This window comes from Mus pahari, chromosome 11 (assembly GCF_900095145.1).
Source record: "Mus pahari chromosome 11, PAHARI_EIJ_v1.1, whole genome shotgun sequence".
NCBI lineage: Eukaryota > Metazoa > Chordata > Mammalia > Rodentia > Muridae > Mus > Mus pahari.
The window spans coordinates 23774797-23797982 of NC_034600.1; the positions used below are offsets into that span (position 1 = coordinate 23774797).

The 23186-nt window shown below is 44.9% G+C and overlaps 1 protein-coding gene across 2 annotated transcripts in view; it reads left to right on the forward strand.

The window, feature by feature from the left end:
• Positions 1–23186, forward strand: part of Serinc5 (serine incorporator 5) — a 100180-nt gene that overhangs the window by 53823 nt on the left and 23171 nt on the right. For both annotated transcript variants that reach the window (XM_029543967.1, XM_021208336.1), the window contains exons 3-6: positions 14782–14963; positions 15435–15517; positions 17753–17846; positions 22307–22518. In XM_029543967.1, coding sequence (XP_029399827.1) covers positions 14782–14963; positions 15435–15517; positions 17753–17846; positions 22307–22518 — 571 coding nt within the window. The remainder of the gene's footprint in view (positions 1–14781; positions 14964–15434; positions 15518–17752; positions 17847–22306; positions 22519–23186) is intronic.

The window sequence follows — 23186 nt, forward strand, 5'->3', positions numbered from 1 at the left end:
ACATTGGTGTTTCATTTTCACATTGGGCAAGAAGAAATTTATGTCTTTATTAACATAGTATGGCACTGACAGATGATAAAGAAAACGTTTAAAGTGAACTAAGGGTCCCAAGGCTACCTGCTATAACACAGGAATATCAACTTCTCAAATCCCTTTAACTTTAAGCTTGCAATCCTGGCTGTGACCTCCTGCTACCCTGGTCTGTTTTGGGACCTTGCCATACCTGCCATTGCTGGTAGAGTTCTGGTCTCAGCCTCCTGTTTTTCAGAGCCCATCGCTATGTGGCTAGAACCCGTGTCTTGCTAGTAAAACTACTTCCCTGAACTTCTTGCCTGCATCTGTCTACAACCCCAATCCTAGAGTGCGGCAGGGCCACTCTTCTGGGCGAAGCTCTGCACAGCACCTGCATGGATCACCAGTCACCCTCAGCCACAGGCTCCTCCATCTCTGTCAACCCTTCCCTTTTCTTTCTGTCATTACAGACTTGTCATCTTCCAGAAGCATTCTCCCCCTTCTCCCCTGTCCTTAGTAAATCCAGAGCCGCCCTGGTTTCTTGTCGCTCCTTCATTTTTCTTGTCCTTCCTTGTTGAGGCTTCCTGTTTAGGACAGTAGGGCATGGTAGTTGGGAGTCTGAGCTTCAAACCTGGACAGCTGGATTTTGAGTCCTGGTTTAGTTAGCTGGATTTTGAATCCTGGTTTAGTTAGCAAAGTGTTTTACTCTTTCTACCTTGATCCTCTGTTTAAAGGAAAAACAACAAAAACAACCCGATAATAGTAAATCAAGATGTTGCTTAAGTGTTAGGGTACCTGAGACTGCACGGGGTCCTGGGTTTGAACATGATTACCAGCCCACCTCATTTCTCCATAAATATATATATCATAGTCATCCACTCCACAGGCATGTGAAAACCCACTGATCTAATCCATGAAGCATGTTTAGAACAATACCCAGTACATTGATTTCCTAGTAGCATGTAAATATGTTGACATCTCTAGCATCCAAGAAGTCAGCAATGTGCGTCCTATCTTGTACAGCTTTATTGAGATTCGATTAATATAACTTACAATTGAGTTATACAACTGGCACTGTAATCCATAGCCTTAGAACATTTTGTCACTCCTAAAGCAACTATATTTATCCACACATGCTTCCTATTTCTTCCCAAGTTCCTCCAGCCCTACAGAGCCACTATTCTATTTTCTTTCAATATGGATTTGCTTATTTTAGATGTTTCCATATAAACGGAGTTACACAATACTAGAATTTGAATGTGCCTTTTAAATGTTCATGTGTTGGAAACTTAGTTTCCAAGTTCATTTCCTACTTGAATACGGGGCTTTAGGGGGCATAACTAGGGTTAGATGAGGTTATAAAGTGCAGACCCCTATGGTGACAGTAGTGCTCTCTGAAAAGGGGAAGGAAGACCTGAGCTGGCACAGTTGCTGTAGCTTGCCTGGTAATGTCCTGTACTGTAGAATGATGCAGTGCTAAGGTCCTCTCTCGTACCAACTTTGTGCTCTTACGTTTCCTAGTGTCCAGGACCATAAGCTGAACAAAATTCTGTTGTTTTTTTAAATTATGATGTATTAGGCATTTTATTATAGAAACAGCAAAACATACTATGTATTTTTTCTATATGACCTCTTTCACTTAGCATGTTTTAAAAGGTAAAGCATACTGTAGCATATGTCCATATTTTCTTCCTTTGTATGGCATATGGCTGGATAGTATTCTACTTATGAATACTCCATATTTTATTTGTTCATTCCTCAGTTGATGGACAATTTATGTTATTTGTGCCTTTTGGCACTCAATGATAATGTCACCTTTGTGTGTGTGTAATTATTTTGTGGGTGTATATACCCAACAGTAGAATTTGTTCTATAGTCTAGGCATTGTTTCCAAAGTAGTTGCATCATTAGCATCCTCACCACTGTGTGAAGCATTCATTAAGTGATGTATAAATGTTCAAGTTTCTTCTACCCTTGCTAACTCATATTATTTCCATCTCCCCATCTCTGTGGGTCTGTGATCTCTCTACATGTGCTTTAAAGGCTACCCTGACCACTATCCCCCTGCATCTCCCAGGGCAGCCAATTCATCTCTGCTTCAGGCTATCCTCTGTGAAGAATTGTGGGAAGGGGTATTGTATTAGTCAGAACTTATGGAATGTCTCTATATATTAAGGGACTTTTTTTTTTGGAATGACTTACAGTCTGTAGTCCAACTAACCCAACAACGGGAGGCCGTGAATGAAAAGTCTATGAATCTAGTAGTTGTTGTTCAATCCCACAAGGCTGGAGTCCTGAAGAAGTAGGTTCCAACAGAAGTGCTAGCAAGTAAGTGCAAGCAGGGGAAGAGGAAGAGGAAGCAACAGCAGCAGCAGCAGCAGCAACAACAACAACAACAACAACTACAGCAGCAGCAGCAACAGCAGCAGCTGCTACCGCTTTACTTCTTCCAATGTCCTTATATAGACCTCCAGCAGAAGACATGGCCTAGACTAAAGGTGTGTGCTACCACACCTAAACAGTTCTTGAAACTTGCTCTGTCCCAGGCTAGCTTTGAACTCAGATCTGCTCGTCTTAGTCTCCTGGGATTAAAGGCATGTACCACCTCGCCTGGACCTAAGCTTTTCACGGCCACTGTGCCTCAGGATCTGGATCACAGGTGTGCTCTTCATTTCTGGACTGTAGTTCATTCCAGAGGTAGTCCAGTCGACAGCTGGGAAGAGCTGTCACAGGTACCTTCACTCAGAGCATTGCCTGAGTCTTCCTCCTCCTCCTTCCTATTTTTATATCCAGTACTGATCACAGACTTTCCACAGACAGGACACCGGAGTACTGAGTTTGTGCTGTGTGTACTATACAGCCATGAATGGGTGAGCTAGGCCGGGCTCCTGCCTACAGCCTTCCTGACAACTGACCCCACAGGTGAGCTGAGGCCACTCTTGCTACTTCTCTTTCTCTCACATCATTCCTGTTCCAGACTCTTGGAGTCACTCACCAGCTAGTCTGCCAGCCACCGAAGCGACTTTGCTTGTTTTTTGTCGAGACAGGGTTTCTCTGTGTACCCCTGGCTGTCCTGGAACTCACTTTGTAGACCAGGCTGGCCTCGAACTCAGAAATCCGCCTGCCTCTGCCTCCCAAGTGCTAGGATCAAAGCTGTGCGCCACCACCGCCCAGCTTTGCTTGGGTTTTGAAAGTCTTGCTAAGTGTAGCATCTAGTTGCCTAGTTAGTTTTGATGACTTTTTCCACACCTTTGGTGGTTCTTGGAGTGGAGTGGTTCATGAAATGCTTCCATACAATGGGCAGATAAGCTACTTTTCTATCCTATTTTCAGAGGGCTGTGATGACATAATTGTCAGCATTGTGCATAGTTCACCTTCCTGGCCTTGTCACGGGGATCCCAAGAACTCAGGTCTGAGGCTAAAGTGTTTAATTAAAAAAAAAAAAAAAAAAGCAAAGCCAGGATACAGCTCCCATCTGTGACTGGTGACAGTAAACACCTGGGCCTATTAAGTGTTACACTGAGAAACAGTGTTGTCTTTTACAGGTTATAGCTTGAATCAGTTGATAGAAGAATAAAGGAGACTGGAAGAGCAGAAAAGCCCTAAGTGGTCATTTTAACTATCCAGTCATCTGACAGATGACCTAGCTCATGAAGTGAAGTGGTTTGCCCAAGGCTGAAAACACTAGTTACAACCCAGGGTCCCTGGTTGCTTGACCAGTGTTTTCCTGTTCATATCACTAGGTTTGCTTGTTGGCCAGATAATCACAGAAATAGCCGACTTGGCCTAAAGCTAAACACTCTGGGTAAAGGAGCAGAGAGATGGAGTCTGTCTAGGGACTACCTTCCTGTAATAGTGACATCCATTTAGTAAGCAGAGCCTTCCTTGACTCTTGAAAGTTCTCTGGACACAGTAGCAGGAAGGAAGTATTCCTTCTGGAAAGGTCACCTTCCCACCTGCCTCCTTCCCATCCTACAGCCAAAAGCTGGGGTCAAAGAAGGAAAACAGAATAGCCACAAACGATTTATTTGGTTTTGCCTGGAAAGTGAAACCTATTCTTAGCTTGTGTTTTGTGTATCTTCAAAAGACAAACAATATCTTTGGTGAAAAATACATCACTTTGATGCAAAACACCACCATTTGTGGTGCAGCATCAGCAGGGATTCGTGCTAAAGGGCAAAAGTCTGGCTCTCTGTCTGTGAGCTTGGTCTCTGTTGGTTGAGTGTTCAGAGGGCTGGGACCTAGGCCCAGAGGGTGTTTTAGTTGAATTCTAGCCCCAGGCAAAACTCTCCATTCTGAGCAGCTCCCTGTTATATGTTTTCTTGGTAGAATAATATCAATTAAAGAGAGATACTGCTAGCTCAGTTCTTTGATTCTGGAGAAATTTTAAGTTTATTATTTTAACCCAGCTGAGTGAAATGACTTTCAAAAGTTCTTTTGAACAACAGCTGAGTTCCATGTCTGTATGCTTTGTGGGTCAGTAGTGTGGAGCCCCAGTTCCTGTGGATCACTAGGAGCTGCAGAGGTCTCCTGGCCTGGGAGTTCCATTTCTTATGTTCCCTGGTTCCATCCCTCCAAAGCAAGGTTCGTTGGGGACAATGCTATTTTTCATCTGAGGTCTTCTAGACCAGAGACAAACAATCCCTGCAAGTCCCAGCTTTGGCTCCTCTCTGCCATCTCCTGCCCTCCACACAGTGAGTGAGGCTGGGAAATTGGTTTGTACTTGAGGCAGCGCTTTGAGCCATGCTAAGAGGCTTTGGCTAGACTGAATCAAGGGCTAAGATCGACTCTTGTCTAGTAACCATGAGCTTGTCAGGAACTGTCCAGCAGTAGGTCATGTTCACTGCCCTTGTCTGTCAGATCCCTCACACAGAACTCTTTGGAAGGTCCCGGATGTGAGCAGGATCTTTTTAAAGATTTTCTCCCTGCCTACAATAGGGAGAAAGCAATGAGGCGAGAATGTGAATTATTCTCAGTCCTTTCACTATGACCATCAAAAGCACCTGCTAAATGACCGGCCACAAACCCTGCCAGATAAATAGAATAGATGGGTGCTTGCAGTTAGAATGAATACTGTTCCTTGCCATAAAAATGGAGCCAGAAGGAGCAAACACCACAGCACAGAAGGAGCTAACATGACTAGGCTCAGAGTCAGGGTAATGGGAGGGAGCTCATGGATGCTGGGAACGCAGTAGCACCCCCACCCCATGGCATCTTATTTCTGTGGTTTTCATTATCGGAGGTCAATGGAAATCCAAAAATGTTATGTGGAAAATTCCAGAAATAAATAATTCAAAGCTTTAAATTATGCAGCACTGTCCCACTCTCTCCTGTTTAGGACATGAATTATCCCTTTGTCCCACCAACTGTCACTCAGTGGACGTTTTGGTCATCAGATCTGCTACTGTGGTATCAGTACTTTGGTTCAAGCAAAGTACTGATCCTTTGTTTGTTTGCATATTTGTTGGTTGGTCCTGGGGACTGAACCCAGGACCTCGTATGTGCTGGTCAGTCACTCTCCCAATAAGCTGTAACTAGCCTCACTTCTTCTCGCCTCCTCTCCTCTTTTTCTTTCTCCTCCTCTTCTTTCCAGCCCTCTCTTTTAAGATAGGGTCTCTGTAAGGGTCCTAGGTTGTCCTCAAACTTGTAATTCTTTTGCTTTAGCGTCCCAGATGTTTAGATTTTTAGGAATGTGCCATTAAACTCAGCTCAAGTGACCCTTTTATATGGCTCCCAAGTGTAAGAGTATTGATGTTGGCTGTTTTATGACAATGCATTGCTGCTATTGTTTCATTTTATCATAGGAACTGTGCAGCTATTAGTCAGATTAATTGCCCATAGTTTTAGGCACCCATTGTTTTTGGAGATAGGATCTCATATAACTCATTCTGGCTTCAAGCTCACTACATGGCTAAGGATAACCTTGAACTTCTTTCTGTCTCTACCTCATAAATGCTGGTATTTGCTGGTATTACAGGTGTGTACTGTATATCTGCAAATAAAGGGAGATCAATGTAGTTTAATTTTGATGGTCTTTTTACGAAGTATAAGGGATATTATTTGGCCACACTGCAATCTCAGTACATTCTTTCTGGGCTGTGGGGTTTTGTAACAGGGCCTAACTGTCTAGAATAGCAGCAGAACTTGCTATGTAGCTTAGGATGTTAGAACTAGTAGTGCCTTCTGTCCTATCCCCTGTAGTGCTGGGCACTTGGATGATAGGTGTGCACTGCCAGCTGCTGAGTACAGTCTCTGCTCTGTTTTCTCTAATCAATCCATGATTGATGAGAGAGAGAGAGAGAGAGAGAGAGAGAGAGAGAGAGAGAGAGAGAGAGAGAGAGAGGCAGAGAGGCAGAGAGGCAGAGAGGCAGAGAGAGAGTGTATGAGATAAGATCTTGTTTTGTAGTGTAGACTGCCTAGCCTGAACTTCCTCTGTAGTTCAGGCTAGCTTTGAACTCAAGTGGTCCTTCTGTCTCTTCCAGAGAGCTTCAATTACAGACAGGCACCATGATGCCCAGTTGCTGATCCATTATTTAAAAACTGCTTAAAACCTGCTGTTTTCATTGATTTATCCATTCATATAAGTTTAGGTACCAAAACCTCGGGTGTTCTGGGATAACATATAACCAACATATGGTTATTGTAAGGCACTGAACCTCAGGTAGGGGAGACAATAGTTTGGTAGCTGCTGGCTTTTGTGGTGCATATAGAGAGGCTGACAGGCTGATGCAGGAAAATCTTAGTTTTGAGGTAGAGTGTATATGGAAGGAAACCCTGATAATAGGCTGGTTGGCCCACTCTGGGGATGTCTGGGTAGACAGCTGAGGTGGGGGAGAGACTCCCCACAGGGCCTTAAGCTGTTCCCTGTGGCTACAGAAGTCACAAGGGGTACAGTTCAGTGAGGCAGTTTTCTACAGTCAGCACACCAGTCTGAAATTAATGTACCAATATGCAGGATCTCATCAGTGTGGGTCTTATTTTTGGTTGTTACAGGCTGTGCTTCTGGGACAGATGGGACAGATGTAACAGATGTGAGGGGCTCCGTTAATGCTGCTTAAAGCTTCTGAGCATTGGACATCCCTCCCCCACCACTTCCTCTCTTCATCAAAACAGAAAGACGATTCTTCTTTGTACACTAAAAATGGCAGAATGTCCTACTGTTTGTTTCACTTAAAACCAGCTTCTGTGTGAAGCACATCTGGTGAGGGAGGGGCCAGGATCTGCGCTGGCACAACCAGGTGTGCCCCTCAGCTCCCACTCCTTTGGCTTCTGATGGGTAGAGTGGCTTGCCACCGTTGACACTTGGCCTTCGAAGTATAAACACATACTTTATCAGTTAACTGTTCTGTATTAAGCTTAAGAGTGGGCAGACTTTCTCTATAAATGTCTGCTAGTGAGAACTGCAGGCTCTGGGCTTCCGTTGTAGTATAAGAGTGGCTCAAACGATGCCAACAAATGAACATAGCTCCATTCCACAAGAAAGCCACTTACATAACCAGGAGACTGGCTGGATCTGATCTATGGGCTGTCGTCGTCGTCCTGGCTGCTGTTTTAGGCCTGAGCGGCTCCATGCAGGCCACATACATACCTTGTCTCTAAGAGACAAACTTCAGTGGCCTAAACTTTATGCTCAGGCGGGCAGAGCTCTAGCTTACCTTTCAAGTAAGGGCTACATGAACCCCATGCCTAGCCCAGCAAGCACAATTTAGTGTCTGTTATTCCATATGGGATTATATAGCAAATGGAAATAATTTATGGGGAAATGAGTTATTTGTATGAATCTATTTCATTCATGTTAGGGATGAAGGAGTTATGAGGAATGTAAAAATGAGCACGTGGGGATGCTAATATAAGGTAAGAAGTGAGGAACACTGGAGCCAGGGTATCTGTTGTGCACGGTTCTCAGGGATGGGATTCAGAAGCAAGGATTCGGGTTTTCAGAATCACAAGCTGTTTAAGTATGTTGGTGTCCCATCTTACAGAAAATAGTTGAGTCTCATGTCCTATCATTGTTTAAATATATATATATTTATCTCACTATGGTTCTCTGCATAGCATTTCACTAGGCTGTTAATTCCTCATTAGCACCGATTTAAACTGATTAATTAGCCAGTGACTTACAGCACTGGGATCAAATCCAAGGCCCGTATATGCTAGGCAAGTAGCCTACTGGTTGAGCAACATTCCAGCCTTACTGTATGGATCTTAAACCTATTTTATTTGATGCTTATATCCACATGACCTGAATAATACTTGCCCAGAGTAGGTGGGAATGAGTGGCTGACTAAGCCCTGTGTATCATACACGCGTGGCATGTGGTGTGGGCGTAGAGGACAAAGTGTGTGTGTACAAGCTCTGACTTGAGTGAGCTTTCCATATTTCCCCAGAAACCACCATGCATACAGTTGCATCCTTTAAGAGGACCCTCGCTGACTTGGTTAGCGCTGAGAGATTTGTCACCAGGGGTTGTAGCTGTCCTTGGCTACGTTTCTCTGGGCTTAGACTGACGGTCCTCCCAGGAGAGTTAGCCGAGTCACGTGGGTTGCTTCTTTTGCCTTGTGTATGTTGGCTCCTCTGGAATCCTCACTCCTTCCTTGACTGGCCTGAAACTTGCTGTATAGATCAAGCTGGTCTTGGACACGAGGCATCCCCACCTCTTCACCCCGTCTCTGCCTGCCAACTTCTAGAATTACAAGCATTTGCCAGCATGCCCATTATCTTTAGTCTAGCTGTCTTTCTGGAGTGAGTACCCTTGTGGAACCATCCACCCACACCTCCTCTTGAAACAGGCGCCTCCAGGACAGGCCGTCATTAAATGAATTACTGTTCTGTTGCCGTGATTCACTCCTGTGGTTGCCTGTCAACTTCAAAACTGGGAATACTCGTCCCAGGTCCGTCCCTGTACCTTCTTTATTCACAGATGATGTCACATCCAGCAGGAAAGCATCTCTCATGGCCGGTTCTCACTGTTCTTCGCAGAGATCTACTTCTGTTTCTCCTTCAGAATCAGAGACTCATGAGTTCTAGCTTCATCTTTACCTAAACCTCTGTCGATGGAGGTGAAGTGCATGGCTCCACTCTGTCTGGAAGAGCCCTTCTTCCAGTCCTGTGTTGTGTCTTGTGAGTTCTCTGGTTTGGACTGAAGGCTTCTGTATTTAGCCCTTCAGTTAGAGCTGTTTTCTAGCTGTGAGGACTTGTGTAAACTACATTGTCAGTCTGCCTTTGTGGTTTCTATCTCTGAAGGCTTTTTCTGGGGGACATGATACTCCTGGTCAGTAAAACCAGACCATGGATTTCTAATTCACCCCTTCCTTTTTTGAACCTTTACTAAGGATGGAATATATACTTTTCTCATATATTATTTTTAAAAGGTCAAGGTACCTAGCCCAAAGAGGGGCAAACCATAGTTGGTGTTGCTGGTTTTAAGTGCTCCTGGGTTCCCCAAAGGCTGCAGGATGCTTCAGTACTGAGGAAAGAGCCCTGGTCTCACACTGTGCGCAGGAGAGGGTGGAGGCTGGCTCAGTATTCTTGTCTCACAGCTGCTGTGCCCTGGTCAGTAACAGGCTAATACTGTGCTGTCAGAATTACTTCATGGAGAAAAATCTAAGGGAGCCTGAAATGGAGACTTAAAGTGGAGAGGTGCTCCCCTCCCCCTTTCCAGCATTCTTTCCAAATGAGGGATGACGAAAAAGAATTCTTAGATCTTGCTCTTCTAGTTTCCGTGAGTTAATTTATCACTCAGGCCAAGCTGCCTAGAGCTTTCTCAGAAGTAGGATTTCATCTGAAACTCTAGAAATTTGATAAAAGGAAATGTAAGACTAATTAGCTTTGCTAATATCACATTTTCGTCTCTAAAGTCATACAGCCATGTGACTCCCATCTTCCCTTCCATTTCTGTGAGAACCACTCCCACAGAATCTATTTTTTCCCCCTAAGTCTGCATCATCTGGAACCCGAGTCAGTGAGACCAATAGACTTTTCTGTAGCCGTGTTTTGTGTGTCTGTGTGTTTGCATAAGGCATATATGTATGTACATGCTCACATGTGTATGCATGTTGTGTGTAGGTGCTTGTGTGTGTGTTTGTGTACAAATACATAGGAGGCCAGGTTGATGTTAGCTGTCCTACCTCGGCTCCCAGCTTGTTTTGGATAGGATCTCTAATGAAACCTTCAGCTTATTGATTCAGCCACCTTGGGACTTCCCCTATCCCAGCCTCCCCAGTGCTGGGATTAAAGCATGTACCTTAGTGTCTGGCTTTTTATATGGGTGTGGGAGACCCAAACTTGGGTACTCAACTTACCATGGTGAGACTTTAGCACATGAGGTGTCTCCTCAGCTCCTCTTGCCTTCAGTTTTTAATATCAACTTACCCAAGGTTTGAAGATGCCAGGGGCATTGCTAACATCTCCTGCTGCTGCTGCTTCTGGTTTTTCTCAAGAGGTTGGAACTTCCACACATGCCTTGGAAGTGGACTTTCCTTTAGGAAGTGTCTTTCTAAGTCTGAGAGTTCTGTTTATGCTTTTGGAAGTTTTGTTTCCTTTTGTTAAGTTCTGCAGATCAAATCCTGGGCCTTGCACATGCATGGTAAGTAAGTATACTGCTACTGAGCTATGTCCCTGGCCCTTTGTGTTTTGAGACAGGTCTTACCGTGTTGCTCAGCCTGGCCTTAATCTTGTTATGTATTCCAGACTGGCTTCTAACCTGTGATACATGTGTGTCAGCCCTTTAAATATTAGGACTAGAATCAAGTGCCACCATGCCTTCCTGGAACTCAGTTCTTAGGGACTAGGACCCGGGCGCCACTCCTCTGATTGGCATGGTTCTACAGTAAATGCTTTGACACAGTGGATGGAGCCCAGGTGCCCACCTTACCTTGTTTAGATCAGATGTACCCTTCAGTGGTCCTTGCAGTGTGCCTGACTCCCTCTCCAGAAAACTCCTTCTGTATTTACACAGTGCCTAAGTTTATGTAATGACTACCGTGGGCAAGGCACTGTAGGGTAGCCCTTCACAAGGATTATCTGGAGGAATTTCCTGGGCAATTTATGAGATTACTTCATTTTAAAGATAGGGAAACTGAGGTGGGGGAAAGCTTGCCCAGATGAGCAGTGGAGTCCGGACTGTAAATCCCTCTACACTATTTATTCTTACTTGACGGTTTGGGTTTTGAGTGTGATTTCTCTGTGGGATGGGGAAAAAAGCCTTTGCTCCCAGGGGCCTGCACAGAACAATACAGGCTCAGTGTGTGATGCCCTTGGATGCCCAGGGCGGACTTACGAGGTAACACCCTCAAGTATGGAGTCTGTGTGTGAGGTATGTTTTCTTTCCCCAAAACTGGAATAGAACTTGGAACAGCAAATATTTAATCAGAGCAAATTCCTCTTGTTAAAACCTTGTTGGCCCATGGAGCTTGGAGGCTGTTACCTAAAAATACTCAGCACTTACGGAAAGTAAGTGTCGCTAAGTAACCCACAGAGCATAGAAGAGGCTTGGTTACTGTTGGGGGGGGGGGAGTTATTTACCCTTAGTTTGGATCACATTTTCAACGCCACATCCCCACCCTGTGATGCTCCTGGGTGCCTGTGGCCACAGAAGGGCATGACTTGAGTAAACAAGGGAGGGGCATGGTCGCTGAGAAGTCTGTACCTGCCAGCGTTCAGAGGGAGGGAGAATGTAAGGAAGGAAAAAGGTAGTGGGGTGGAGAGGAGGGTGAGCGGTGGGCTGGTGTAGTTGGGGAACGGGCCAGTGTGCATTAATATGGTGTCTATGGGGGTTCGTGAGGTGGTACACAAAGTGGGAAAAGGCAGGTTTGTAATCCAACACTTAGGAGGCTGAGGCAGGTGGATTACTGTTAGACCAAGGTTACCCTGGGGTACAGGTGAGATCTTGAAATCAAAAAGAAAGGGAGGAAAAGAGGAAACAAAGAGATAACAATTGGTATTATTGACAAGTAAGTCATGGGGTGTAAACACTGGTTCCGAGGTTAAGCGGATCTGTTGCTCTCGTAGAGACTAGGGTTCTGTCCCTGACACTCAGGGGGCAGCTGGCAGTTCCATGATTTCTGATGCCTCCTCCGCACTCTGTTGACACTGCACACATGTGGAATGTAGACATACATGTGGCCAAAACACCCACACACATAAAATACATCTTTTTTTTTTTTAAAGAAACTGTATAAATAAAATAGTAAGTGATGTTGTTGAGTTTCTTTATAAATATAGATTTTGCTTGTCACTAGTACTGTTCATATAGATGTGACTCCGTTAGGGGCAAGAGCTCTGAAACAGCTTTCTTGTTTGTCGGCCCATTCATATTCATAAACTTTTTGTTGATACTCATCTACATACCTGAAAGACACAATTTACAGGAGAAATTAATCATTTTGGCTCATGGTTTCTGAGGATTCGTAGTCGTGTATCTCAGCGCTTCTGAGCCTGTTGTGGGAATGTGTTCTCAGCCTAGCACAGGAATTAAAGAAAAAACATACAGGAGAGGCCAGGCCAAGATACAGCCAAGGAGAGGATGTGAAAGATTGCAAGTCAGAGGTGATAACTCCAAGCAAACAGGCTTTCCAGATACAGCAGAGCTCATGTACGTCGGACTCGCAAACTCTGAGAGCATGCACAAGACCTGCGCCATCTTAATTCAGACAAAGCCCCAGTGCGGAGGCAGGGAAGTGGGGGACAAAGCCTCGCCTTTTGCCAAGAATCCGACAAAATTCATAGCTTCTGGGAGAGGGAACGTCAGTTTTCTTCCATGGAGAAACACTGCTCAGTCTACTACCTTCTGCAGCAGGCTCAGTGCTCAGAGCAGTTGCCACACAAATCAGACTCAGTGGATTTGTTGTTTGCAGAGAAGAGATGATGTATAGTTCATATAGATGACGTATAGTTCATATAGATGACGTATAGTTCATATAGATGACATATAGTTCATATAGATGACGTATAGTTCATATAGATGACGTATAGTTCATATAGATGACGTATAGTTCATATAGATGACGTATAGTTCATATAGATGATGTATAGTTCATATAGATGATGTATAGTTCATATAGATGATGTATAGTTCATATAGATGATGTATAGTTCATATAGATGATGTATAGTTGAGTGGGTAGAGGAGGGGGCAAGGACCAGGAGGAAATGAAGGGATGGGAGGAATATAGTTAAAATGTGCGAACTTCTCAAATGTAAATAAACAGAAATGCAGTCCAGAGCTATGCCCCGCTCCACCTCTGCTCGGTCTCCTTCTCAGAACCTCCAGCTAATAACATTGTAATAAGAATCCACCAAGGGATTTATTGATCCATTGCATCAGAGTCCTCATGAGGCTGGAGCTCACCATCATGCACACACACGCACGCACGCACGCACGCATGCACGCACGCACACATGCAGGGAGATGCTTCACTACCACCCTAGGCGTTTCTCAGCATAGTCAAGTCAGTAGTCAGGAGTCCCCATCACACCATGGCTTCCCCATCAGAAGGTTTGAGCCCAGATGGATGCTCACTCATATTTCAGCCCAGTTTAAACCAGCAACAAATCCCAGACTCCGTTAGAAAGCACTCACAGGACCTGTCTCGTTTCCTCCATGTGAGCACGCCCTGTGTCTTTGTGTCCACTTTTCATTGCTACTCCAAAGTGGTGACTAGGTGTGCTCCCATTGGGACGGCCCAGAGCAACAATCCCGAGTGCCTCAGTTACGTTTGTGAAGGAAATCAAACTGTGCTGTGTCTGCCCCATGCTCTGACCTTTGCTGGTTGTATCTCCTGTCTACTCAGCAGCAGTGTGTGGAAGGAGGGCTCTTCCTCGCTGGTGCTCACAGACTCTTTCCTTCTCTTTCCCTCTCTCCCTTACCCCACCATCTTCCCCTTCCTACCATACTTCTCCTACCTACCTCTCTCTGGAGAGACTGGAACAGTGTATCTTCTGAGTGTTGGAATTGTAGGTATATATCACCTTACCCAGTTTTTTATTTGATGTTTAGGATTGAGCCCAGGGCTTCATACACACTAAATAAGTACTTAACTCTACCAATTGAGCCAAGTCCACAGCCCTAAATCTTTAAAGAACATTGTGTATATAGTATAATACACAATGTGTATAGTGTAGAAGAATGTGTACAGTATAGAAGAATGTGTATAGTACTACATGTGTATATGTGTGTAAATATGTGTTGTATACATGTATATATATATATATACACTCTTATTTGTGAATGAATAAAAATCCCCCCACTAACTAAGTCGATGACTCTTCAGTAGAAAAGAGTGACATTTGGTGTGGTTATGTAAGCAGTTTCTCACTTTTTAAGTTATATATTGTGTATTTCAAGAAGTATACAGCTACATCCTATAAATGCAATAGAAATTGATATTGAAAGTCCCTGGAATAAATAAAGATTGAACAGTTCATTTATAGCGACTTTATCTTTGAAAAAGGGGTTTAAAGAAAACTAAGAAAATGCCTTTATCCTTTAAAGATTAGAAGAGGGCAGCGGATCCACTGGAACTGGAATTACAGATTCCTGTGAACCATCATTTAGGTGCTGGGAGTTGGACCATGGTCCTGAAAGAGCAACCGTGGAGCGACCAGTGTCTGTCTAGCTAGAAACCCTTCAGCAGATAGGTTGTTTTTGTTCAGTCTTGGTGCTGGTCTGCACGTGGCTGTTTTTACCATGCATTGACTTAGACTGACTACTCACAGACAGCTCTTCTTCAGCCTCCGTCCAACAGGCAGCTTTTGCATCTTCTCTTTCAGATTCCCTTTTTTGAAGAGTTCTGTAAAAAGACTCAAGTCGGTGGTGACGCCTGTGAGAACCTGGTAGGGTATTCTGCGGTGTACAGAGTCTGCTTCGGAATGGCTTGTTTCTTTGGTCTGTTTTGCCTGCTGACCTTCAAAGTCAACAACAGCAAAAGTTGCCGGGCCTACATTCACAATGGGTAAGTCTCTTGTTCTTCCAAGGGTGTCCTAAGATCTGCCCGTCCGCACTGACTGACATTAGTTAGCATGTCTAACAGTTAACATGACTCACTGACTAGTTAACATTTGACCCTGAACTGGGGAGGATGGGGGGGGGGAAGGGGAGGAAGGGCTGCATGTCACTGGTAGCTTAGAGTGGCAGTGCCTGGTGTCGTAATAAGAAATTCAGTATACACAGGGAGTTTATTGTTTCTACTAAGGTCTTCCCTTGGGTCATTTCCATCCTACTGTGAAGAAGAGTTTTATACAATCAGAGACCATTCCAAGGGTGCCTCCTTATGGGAAAAGCCACTCTGTGGCACTCCATCACTTCCCCTTGATGAGGGAAGAACACTACCAATGGCAGAAACATGAGCTAGCAGGCAGCCTTCCAAGGACCTTTTGTCGTCTTTGAGTATCATTTGAATGTCTGCCTTTCTTTCTCTTCCCAGCTTTTGGTTCTTTAAATTGCTGCTGTTAGGGGCCATGTGCTCAGGGGCGTTCTTCATTCCGGATCAGGAGACCTTTCTGAAAGGTACAGATGGGGTAGTTTGGGCTATGTATTAGTCAGGGTTCTCTAGAGTCACAGAACTTGCAGATAGTCTCTATATAGTAAAGGAATTTATTGATGACTTACAGTCTGCAGTCCAAATCCCAACAATGGTTCAGTAGTAGCTGTGAATGGAAGTCCAAGGATCTAGCAGTTGCTGACTCCCACACCACAAGAAGGCGAAAGAGCAAGAGCCAAACTCCCTTCTTCCAATGTCCTTATATGGTCCCCAGCAGAAGGTGTAGCCCAGATTAAAGGTGTGTGCCACCACACCTTTAATCCCAGATGACCTTGGCCTCGGAGATCTCCCTGTCTTAATCTTCTGGATTCAATCACCACTGTGTCTCAAGATCTCCATACCAAGATCCAGATCAGAAACTTCTATCTCCCAGCCTCCAGATTAGGTTCACTGGTGAGCCTTCCAATTCTGGATTGTAGCTCATTTCAAATATAGTCAAGTTGACAACCAGGAATAGCCACTACAGGCTACCCAATTACTTTGTTTTTACACAGTTAGTAAAACTCTTAAAAAACATGGTCTAGTGTCTTTGCTATTTTGAACTATTGATTCTTTTATGAGTTGAAGAATGTCCAGGTGTTGGGGATTTAGCTCAGCGGCAGTGCGCTTGCTTAGCAAGCCCCACCCTGGCTTGGTCCCAACAGTTGTATGGGAGCTTTTTGTAAAGTAGCTTTACCTGCCTGCACCCCCTCTCCCCTCTGCTTACAAGAAGCCCATGAGAAGGCTCTGTTCTTTGCTACCTAAGCAAAGAATGATAAGCTTACTGGCTCGGAGAGTAAAGGAGGTCTTTACTATTTGCTTAGAAACAGACCCAGCACATCAGATCCGGCACTCCTCTGCCATGGAGGAGTGTCATTCTCTCTGAGTACAAAGCAGACCTGGCAGCATGGAACTGTTGTTAGCTGTGAGAACTGGACAAGGGACATGCTCAGTCTGTGTCCAAACTCACTGTATGTAAAGTTATACAACATTTGAGTTTCAGTTCTTACTGATGTGTAATACAGAGCCATTAGTCATATCCAAAGCAGGGCTTCTTCCAAGGGAAAGAATGGGTGCCCTAGTCTGAGATCAGGTAAGAATGGAGATGGGGATTTAAATTAAAGTGGGTCAAAACACTCCGTTCAACCCAACTAGATTGACTTTTCTAGTGGAGATGAGGGTCATAGGTACCAGCCACGCTTCATTACATCTTTAGGGCTCTATCAGTTTTTCATATACTTTTAAAAACTGGTTTATCTAAGCCTAAGTCTTTTTATCTGTAACACTGTTAACTAGTTTTTATTCATTACAAAGATACTTTCATGTATATTTTAGCATATTGGAGCTATTATCCTCAGGTCAGCTCTAGCTCTATCTTTTTATAAACAGCCTGCAACCCACATGGTGGGGTTCATCCAACAGTTTAGGGCAGAGCCAAAAAAAGCCTTGAGCCTTTGACACTCCATTTCCATACTGGATAGTCAAGGCTCATTGCCCAGTAAGATTTAAACTGTTGATTTTTCTAGCAGTATTTCTTTTTGCTTGTGAATCAGGCCACTGTGGATTGTGTAAACGCCTGCATCTATTGAGACAGCTGTTAGTTCAGCGTGAGGTTCAGCTTGGATGCTTCAGGGCCAGACTCTGATGTCCCAGTCCTAGTTGTGCCTTTATGTCAAGAGAAGTTTTTTGCCAATGTCTTAGTACTACTCTTTCTGTTGACATGATAAAATAGCAGGACAAATGCAACTTAAAAGGAGAAAGGCTTCATTCTAGAGTGTAGTTCATGGTGGAAGTCAAGACAGCAGGAGTTGGAAGCAGCTGGTCACATACCTAGAAAAAAAAAGCAATGAACATCTGTTTGCTGCTCAGATCACTCTCTCTAGTTTATAGTCTAGACTCCTCTGCCCAAGGAATGGTCCTGACAAGTAAGATGGCTCATCCAATCTCAATGAACATAATCAAGATAATTCCCTATAAGCATGTCTAGAGGCCCATTTCTCTAGTGATTCTAGATTCTGTCAAAGACACTAGCTGTCATACCAACTCACACAGACTTGCAGGTTTATCTCATGTTTATCAAGTGTGTATAAGGTTAGCATCTACCTTGTATGGACATGAAGTGTATTAGAGGAATGATGAGCACAAATAAAAAGTATTGTTTTGTTTAGAGTTAAATGCACATGGTGCTCACCTCTCTCCCTTTGGGTGATGCTCTTTTGCAGTCTGGCGCTATGTGGGAACTGGGGGCAGCTTCTTCTTCATTTGTATCCAGCTCCTCCTGATTGTGCAGTTTGCACATAAGTGGAACAAGAACTGGTATGTGCTGTTGTGGAAAGCTCTCACTCACTGACTAGAAGAAACTGTCTACCGCTGACAAAGGATTACACTCCGTGTGGGTCTTTCCATTTTCTCCTCTCTGACACTGTTTTCTGTCCTCTCTTGCTTTGCCTTATGTCCCTGGCCGGCCACGTGGACCACGTGTGACTGGCTGGCTATATGGACGGAGTATGTCTGGCTGGCTGTGTGGACCCTGTGTGACTGACTTGACTGTGGGACGAGTATGTCTGTACCTTGGACGTGCGTTGTCCAGGTTCCACTCCTACAAGGTTAAAAAGCAAAACAAGCAGGAACGGCACACTGCTTTGCAACAGGAGATGTTCTGTGAAGAGTCTGGGTGAGGTAGTTCTCTTCTTGGAAAAGAGAATGGTTTGTTTCTGCTTTCTAAAACATACAGGACCCCTTATTGGGAAAACTTTCATCCTGCTGTAGGGAGCTGTCTTTTCTGTAAAATGGTAGCCTCTTAGTGCCTTGGAAACAGCGTTCACATCCCAGGCCAAGAGGGAAGGGCCTATCAGTAACAACCATCCAGCACCTCTGCTGAGGCCACGTTCACTGAGGTGCTGAGCAAAGTGCTTCATTGCTCTGGCTTGTTTGCTTATCTGTCTGTCTGTCTGGTGGTGTGGGCGATGTATTTGGGTCTCTTGGATACCAGGCAAGTGTTTGCCACTGAGCTGACTTTATTTTTCTAATAGTCCTCTTTTATACCCAGTAAAGCTATTGCTTTTTATTTCTGTCTATCTGTCTCTGCAGTTCAGGCTGGTTGTAAATTAATGATCTTTCCTCTTCTGCCTCCGGAATATTAGACTTCTAGGCATATATAAACCGTGGCTGCTATTTTATAGATTTTTTCTAGGTATCATTTTATTTTATACTATATTTTGGCAAAAAACAAGCAACTCACAATAATAGTATATGAGTGTGCATTTTATTTTATGTTGAGGAAGACGAAACACATTGTCCAAACTTTCTCAATACTTTTTATTTTTAATATATTCTTCGGCTTGGACATTGCTCTTCCCTTTTTTTCTTTTTCTTTTTCTCTTTCTTTTTCTTTTACTTTTCTTTATTTCTTTTTGTTTTGTTTTGTTTTGTTTTGTTTTGTTTTGGTTTGGTTTGGTTTTTCAAGATAGGGTTTCTCTGTGTAGCCCTGGCTGTCCTGGAACTCACTTTGTAGACCAGACTGGCCTCAAACTCAGAAATCCTCCTGCCTCTGCCTCATGAGTGCTGGGATTAAAGGTGTGCACCACCACGCCTGGCTTTGCCCTTTTTTCCTTAAAGATAATAATGAGATGGCATGGTAGCTGTGGGGATGCATCAGTGGAAGCAATGTAGTGACAGCCATGTTATTACCTTGTGAATATTAGATTAAGTACAGCTGAGTAGGACCAGGTTTTACATGCTGGGGCTGGAGAGATGGCTCAGTGGTTCCTAGTGCTTGGTGTTCTTATGGAAGGCCCAAGTTTGGTTCCCAGCACCCATATCAGACAGCTAGCACCTTCAGCTTCAGCAGATTATTGGATTCGCTCTTGTAGAGGTGTTGCATGCATGAGTGTACACACACATACACACACACACAAATCTTTAAAAAAAAAGTTTATACCACTTCAAAGTTTTACCTCTGCAATTACAGGTTTTCAGATGGACTTGTGTCCTTGTAAGAGATATTGCTTACTCTCTACATTTTGAGTAACCTTTAAAATTATGCTGTCATCTCTTCTATAGGTCAAGTTTTGAGGTGGTAGAGTTTTCTTAAAGATTAGCTAAGGGCTGCTGTAGTTTTATTTGGCCCTGTACCCTTGTTTGTGCAGAGGAATCCACAATAATTTGGAAATGCATTGCAACAGGTGAGTATCTCTTTCTCTAGCGACTCTTGCTGTCCCAGGTTATTTCTCTATAGCCTTCTCAGTGACTGTCTCTCTTTCCCCAGGCACCAGCCTACACAATGTCCGTAAGGCGGGGGACAGGCCCTGGCCTGCTCAGCAATGCTGATAGTGTCGTAGTGGGGAAGTAGTTAAGTGGATACTCAACACAGAAGCTCATTCCTGCAAAATATGCCCGAAGGGTGCAGGGGAGCAGGCTGTCCTGTGGGAGGGCCCTGCTCAGACTCAGGCTTGCTGGCTTGTTTAAGGAACAGAGGGACACCTCTCTCTGGGGCCCAGATCATTGTGCCTGTGAGGGCTAGAGGTAAGGCTTTATTCCCCCAGGGCGTTGCCCCTGCTAGGCCAGTACTTTACCACTTGGTTACTCTTCCAGCCTTGAAGCTTTGGTTTTGAAGTGACATGTTGGGAGAGTAGAAGAGTTTTGAAGGGAAGAATATAACTGAGTTTTTTCTTAATTTAAAAAAAAACCCAAAAGATTAGAGAGAGCCATGGGTGCGTGCTGAGGCGGCTGCTGTGAGGGGATCTGAAGCGAAGGGTAGAGCTACCTTTGCAGTGGTGTTCAGATTCTCGTATAATTTGAACAGGGTTCGAGTCTGGGTGGGTCTGGAGGTAAGGTGAGGGTGTGGAGGTGGGGGGATAGCTCCCCCCATTTCTGCCCCATTGTTCTCTCAATAGTAAGAGTGTGGTTGCCATTTTCTGAGGGTAGAGGACAGGGCTGAATGTGGAGCCATTGTGATGTGCCAAGGTTAACATGCCAGTCTGACTTGCTAGTGGAGAAGGATGAGGAAGATGCGTCTGGATCTCAGGGGAGAGGCTAGGACCCAGTACTTAACTTGCACTACCTATGTAGTCGAAACTCCCTCACCTACTAAGACCGACTCACAAACCGAAGGCGAGCTTGCTGGGCTCGTCCCCCCACCCCTGAAGTCACCGCTCACACTGGGTGTGTGCTGCACTTTGTCTCCTTGTTGATGATTGCATTTTGTCTCCCAGAGCCCTTCTTCCTCTGTGTTCCTCTCCCATGGGGTAATTCTGAGGTCATCAGAGTGCCTGGCTTGGTGTCGGGAGTGCGACGGTCATCATCTTCTTGGCCTTGCCATCCTATTTTCTCTGTCTATGCAAGGGTAACCGTCCCCCTGTGAAAGGGCCTCGGCTGTGTTGCTCGAACACTTTCCAGCATTCAGGGAACGTTCAGCACGCTGCTACTCTAAAGGCTGAGGGAGCATGGTTGTGGGAGCGTGGTGGCTCACACTTAGAGCAGCTGAATCGTGAGGTGGACGACAGTCAGCATGTCGTCCAGTTTATTAGCACTTATAAACACCCTCTTTTTTGTGCTGAACAATTCCTGTAGAATTATCTCACCACCAATCTTTCTCATTTCTTTAAGATTTATAAAAACTACAATGCAGATTCCTCTTTTAAGTTTCTTTATGGTATGTCCCACAGAGCTTCGCGCTTCTCTTCCCTTCCCTTTGTGTGTGCATGTGTGTACATATTCATGCTTATAGGGGTGAGCACATTTGTGCATGCATGGGAGCCAGAGAGGACAACTTCAGTTGTCACTCTTAGCCCTCTCCAAGTAGGCCAGACTAAGTGGCCAGGGCACACCAGGAATCGGCCTGTTTCTACCTCCCCATCCTGGGGTTGCAAGCACATGCCGCTGTGCATAGCTTTTCAGGTTCCACTCAGCCTCTCATGCTAGTAAGGCAAGCATGTTCCTGACTGAGCTACCTCCTGAGCCCAGCACAGCTTTCTTTCCCCAACTTTAAAGATTGATTAAATTATGTGTATGGGGGTGTTTACATGTGAGTGCAGGAACCTCTGGCATTGGATTCCCGGGAGTCGGAGTTACAGGCATGTGTGAACCTCCTGATGTACTTGCTTGGGACTGAACTCAGGTCCTCTGCAAGAACAGTAAATGCTCTTAACCACTGAGCCATCTCTCCACCCCCTCTTTCCCTGATTCTACTCACTGTACTTCCCCCTAGTATTTCCTCAGTTTGGAGAGGTGGTCCTGATGCAGGCTCTCTTTTTGTAGCACAAAGAGAAACATACCAGGGCCGACCAGGCTTCTGTGAGCAGAGCTGTTGGCTTCTCCTCCAAGAGAAGGTGATCTCAGAGGGGCTGCTGGCGGCCCAGACAGAGACAGAAAGCTCACAACCAACTCTACTGAGTGACCATCTTTACCTCATACCTCAGTGCAGCCACTGTGTTCCCCAGGGCCGCTAGCATCAGAGTGGAGAAGTGCTGGGCTAAAGCTGTTCTTTTTAGTCGATGAACATGCTTGGGCCAGGACAGGCCCATGTTTAGAGATAATTAAACTCATGTTTAGAGATAATTCTAAGCCAGTGAGCCCACAGAAGTGTGAGAACTGTCTAGCTGAGGGAAGAGTGTAATCGTTGCCGAAAGTGTCTTCGGATCTGTGGTTCCAGGGTCTCTGCTGGGGCTAATCCTGTCAGTCAGTATCTGAGGGATAGAACACTCCAGAGAATGGGAGCCTTCACTGACCTGTTTTCTCTCCCTTCCACCTCACCTACTTCCTTCTCGGAGAAACAGGACTGCAGGCACCGTCCGTAATAAGCTGTGGTACGCCTCCCTGTCCCTGGTGACACTCATCATGTATTCCGTTGCTGTTGGAGGCTTGGCTTTGATGGCAGTGTTTTACACACAGTGGGATGACTGCATGGACAACAAGATTCTCCTGGGAGTGCATGGTGGCCTATGCGTGTTAATCTCTCTGGCAGCCATCTCGCCCTGCGTCCAGAATCGTAAGCATGTTTTTTTTTTGTTTTTTTGTTTTTTTTCTTTTTCTCTATGTTTTTCCTTTGTGGATTTTAACAAACCCAGTGGGTTTCTTTAGAAGCCCAAGTCGTTCTCTAACTTCCTGTGGATGGGACGCCAGCCTCCTCTTCATACTCCATGCCCATTTGGAGGTGATGACTAAGTTTACTTGTTATCCAGAAAAAGCGGAACTTAAGCCAATAATAGACATGGCACACAGGGAACCTCTGTGTGGGAAGTGTGCTTAGTCTCAGTTAAGCAAGAGATGCATGAATTCAGCTTCTTGTGTCCCTGTGGAATTTGAATGGCAGGGCTCAGAGGAGCTCTTCTGGGATTGTCTTAGGTGACTGGCAACCTGACTAAGACAGGAAGCAGGCAATCCTATCCTGTTGCTTCCAGTCTCATGAGCAGAGTGTACCTACTGACGTCAGCAGAACTGTCTGACCTTGGCCTTGCTTTGGCCGTGGTGGAGAGCCTCAAATGCAGATTGAGTGGGGGTGGAAAGCACCTTAGAAAGTGGAGTTGTAGTGGAGCGTAGTGGCACACGCCTTTAATCCCAGCACTCGGGAGGCAGAGGCAGGTAGATTTCTGAGTTCGAGGCCAGCCTGGTCTACAAAGTGAGTTCCAGGACAGCCAGGGCTATACAGAGAAACCC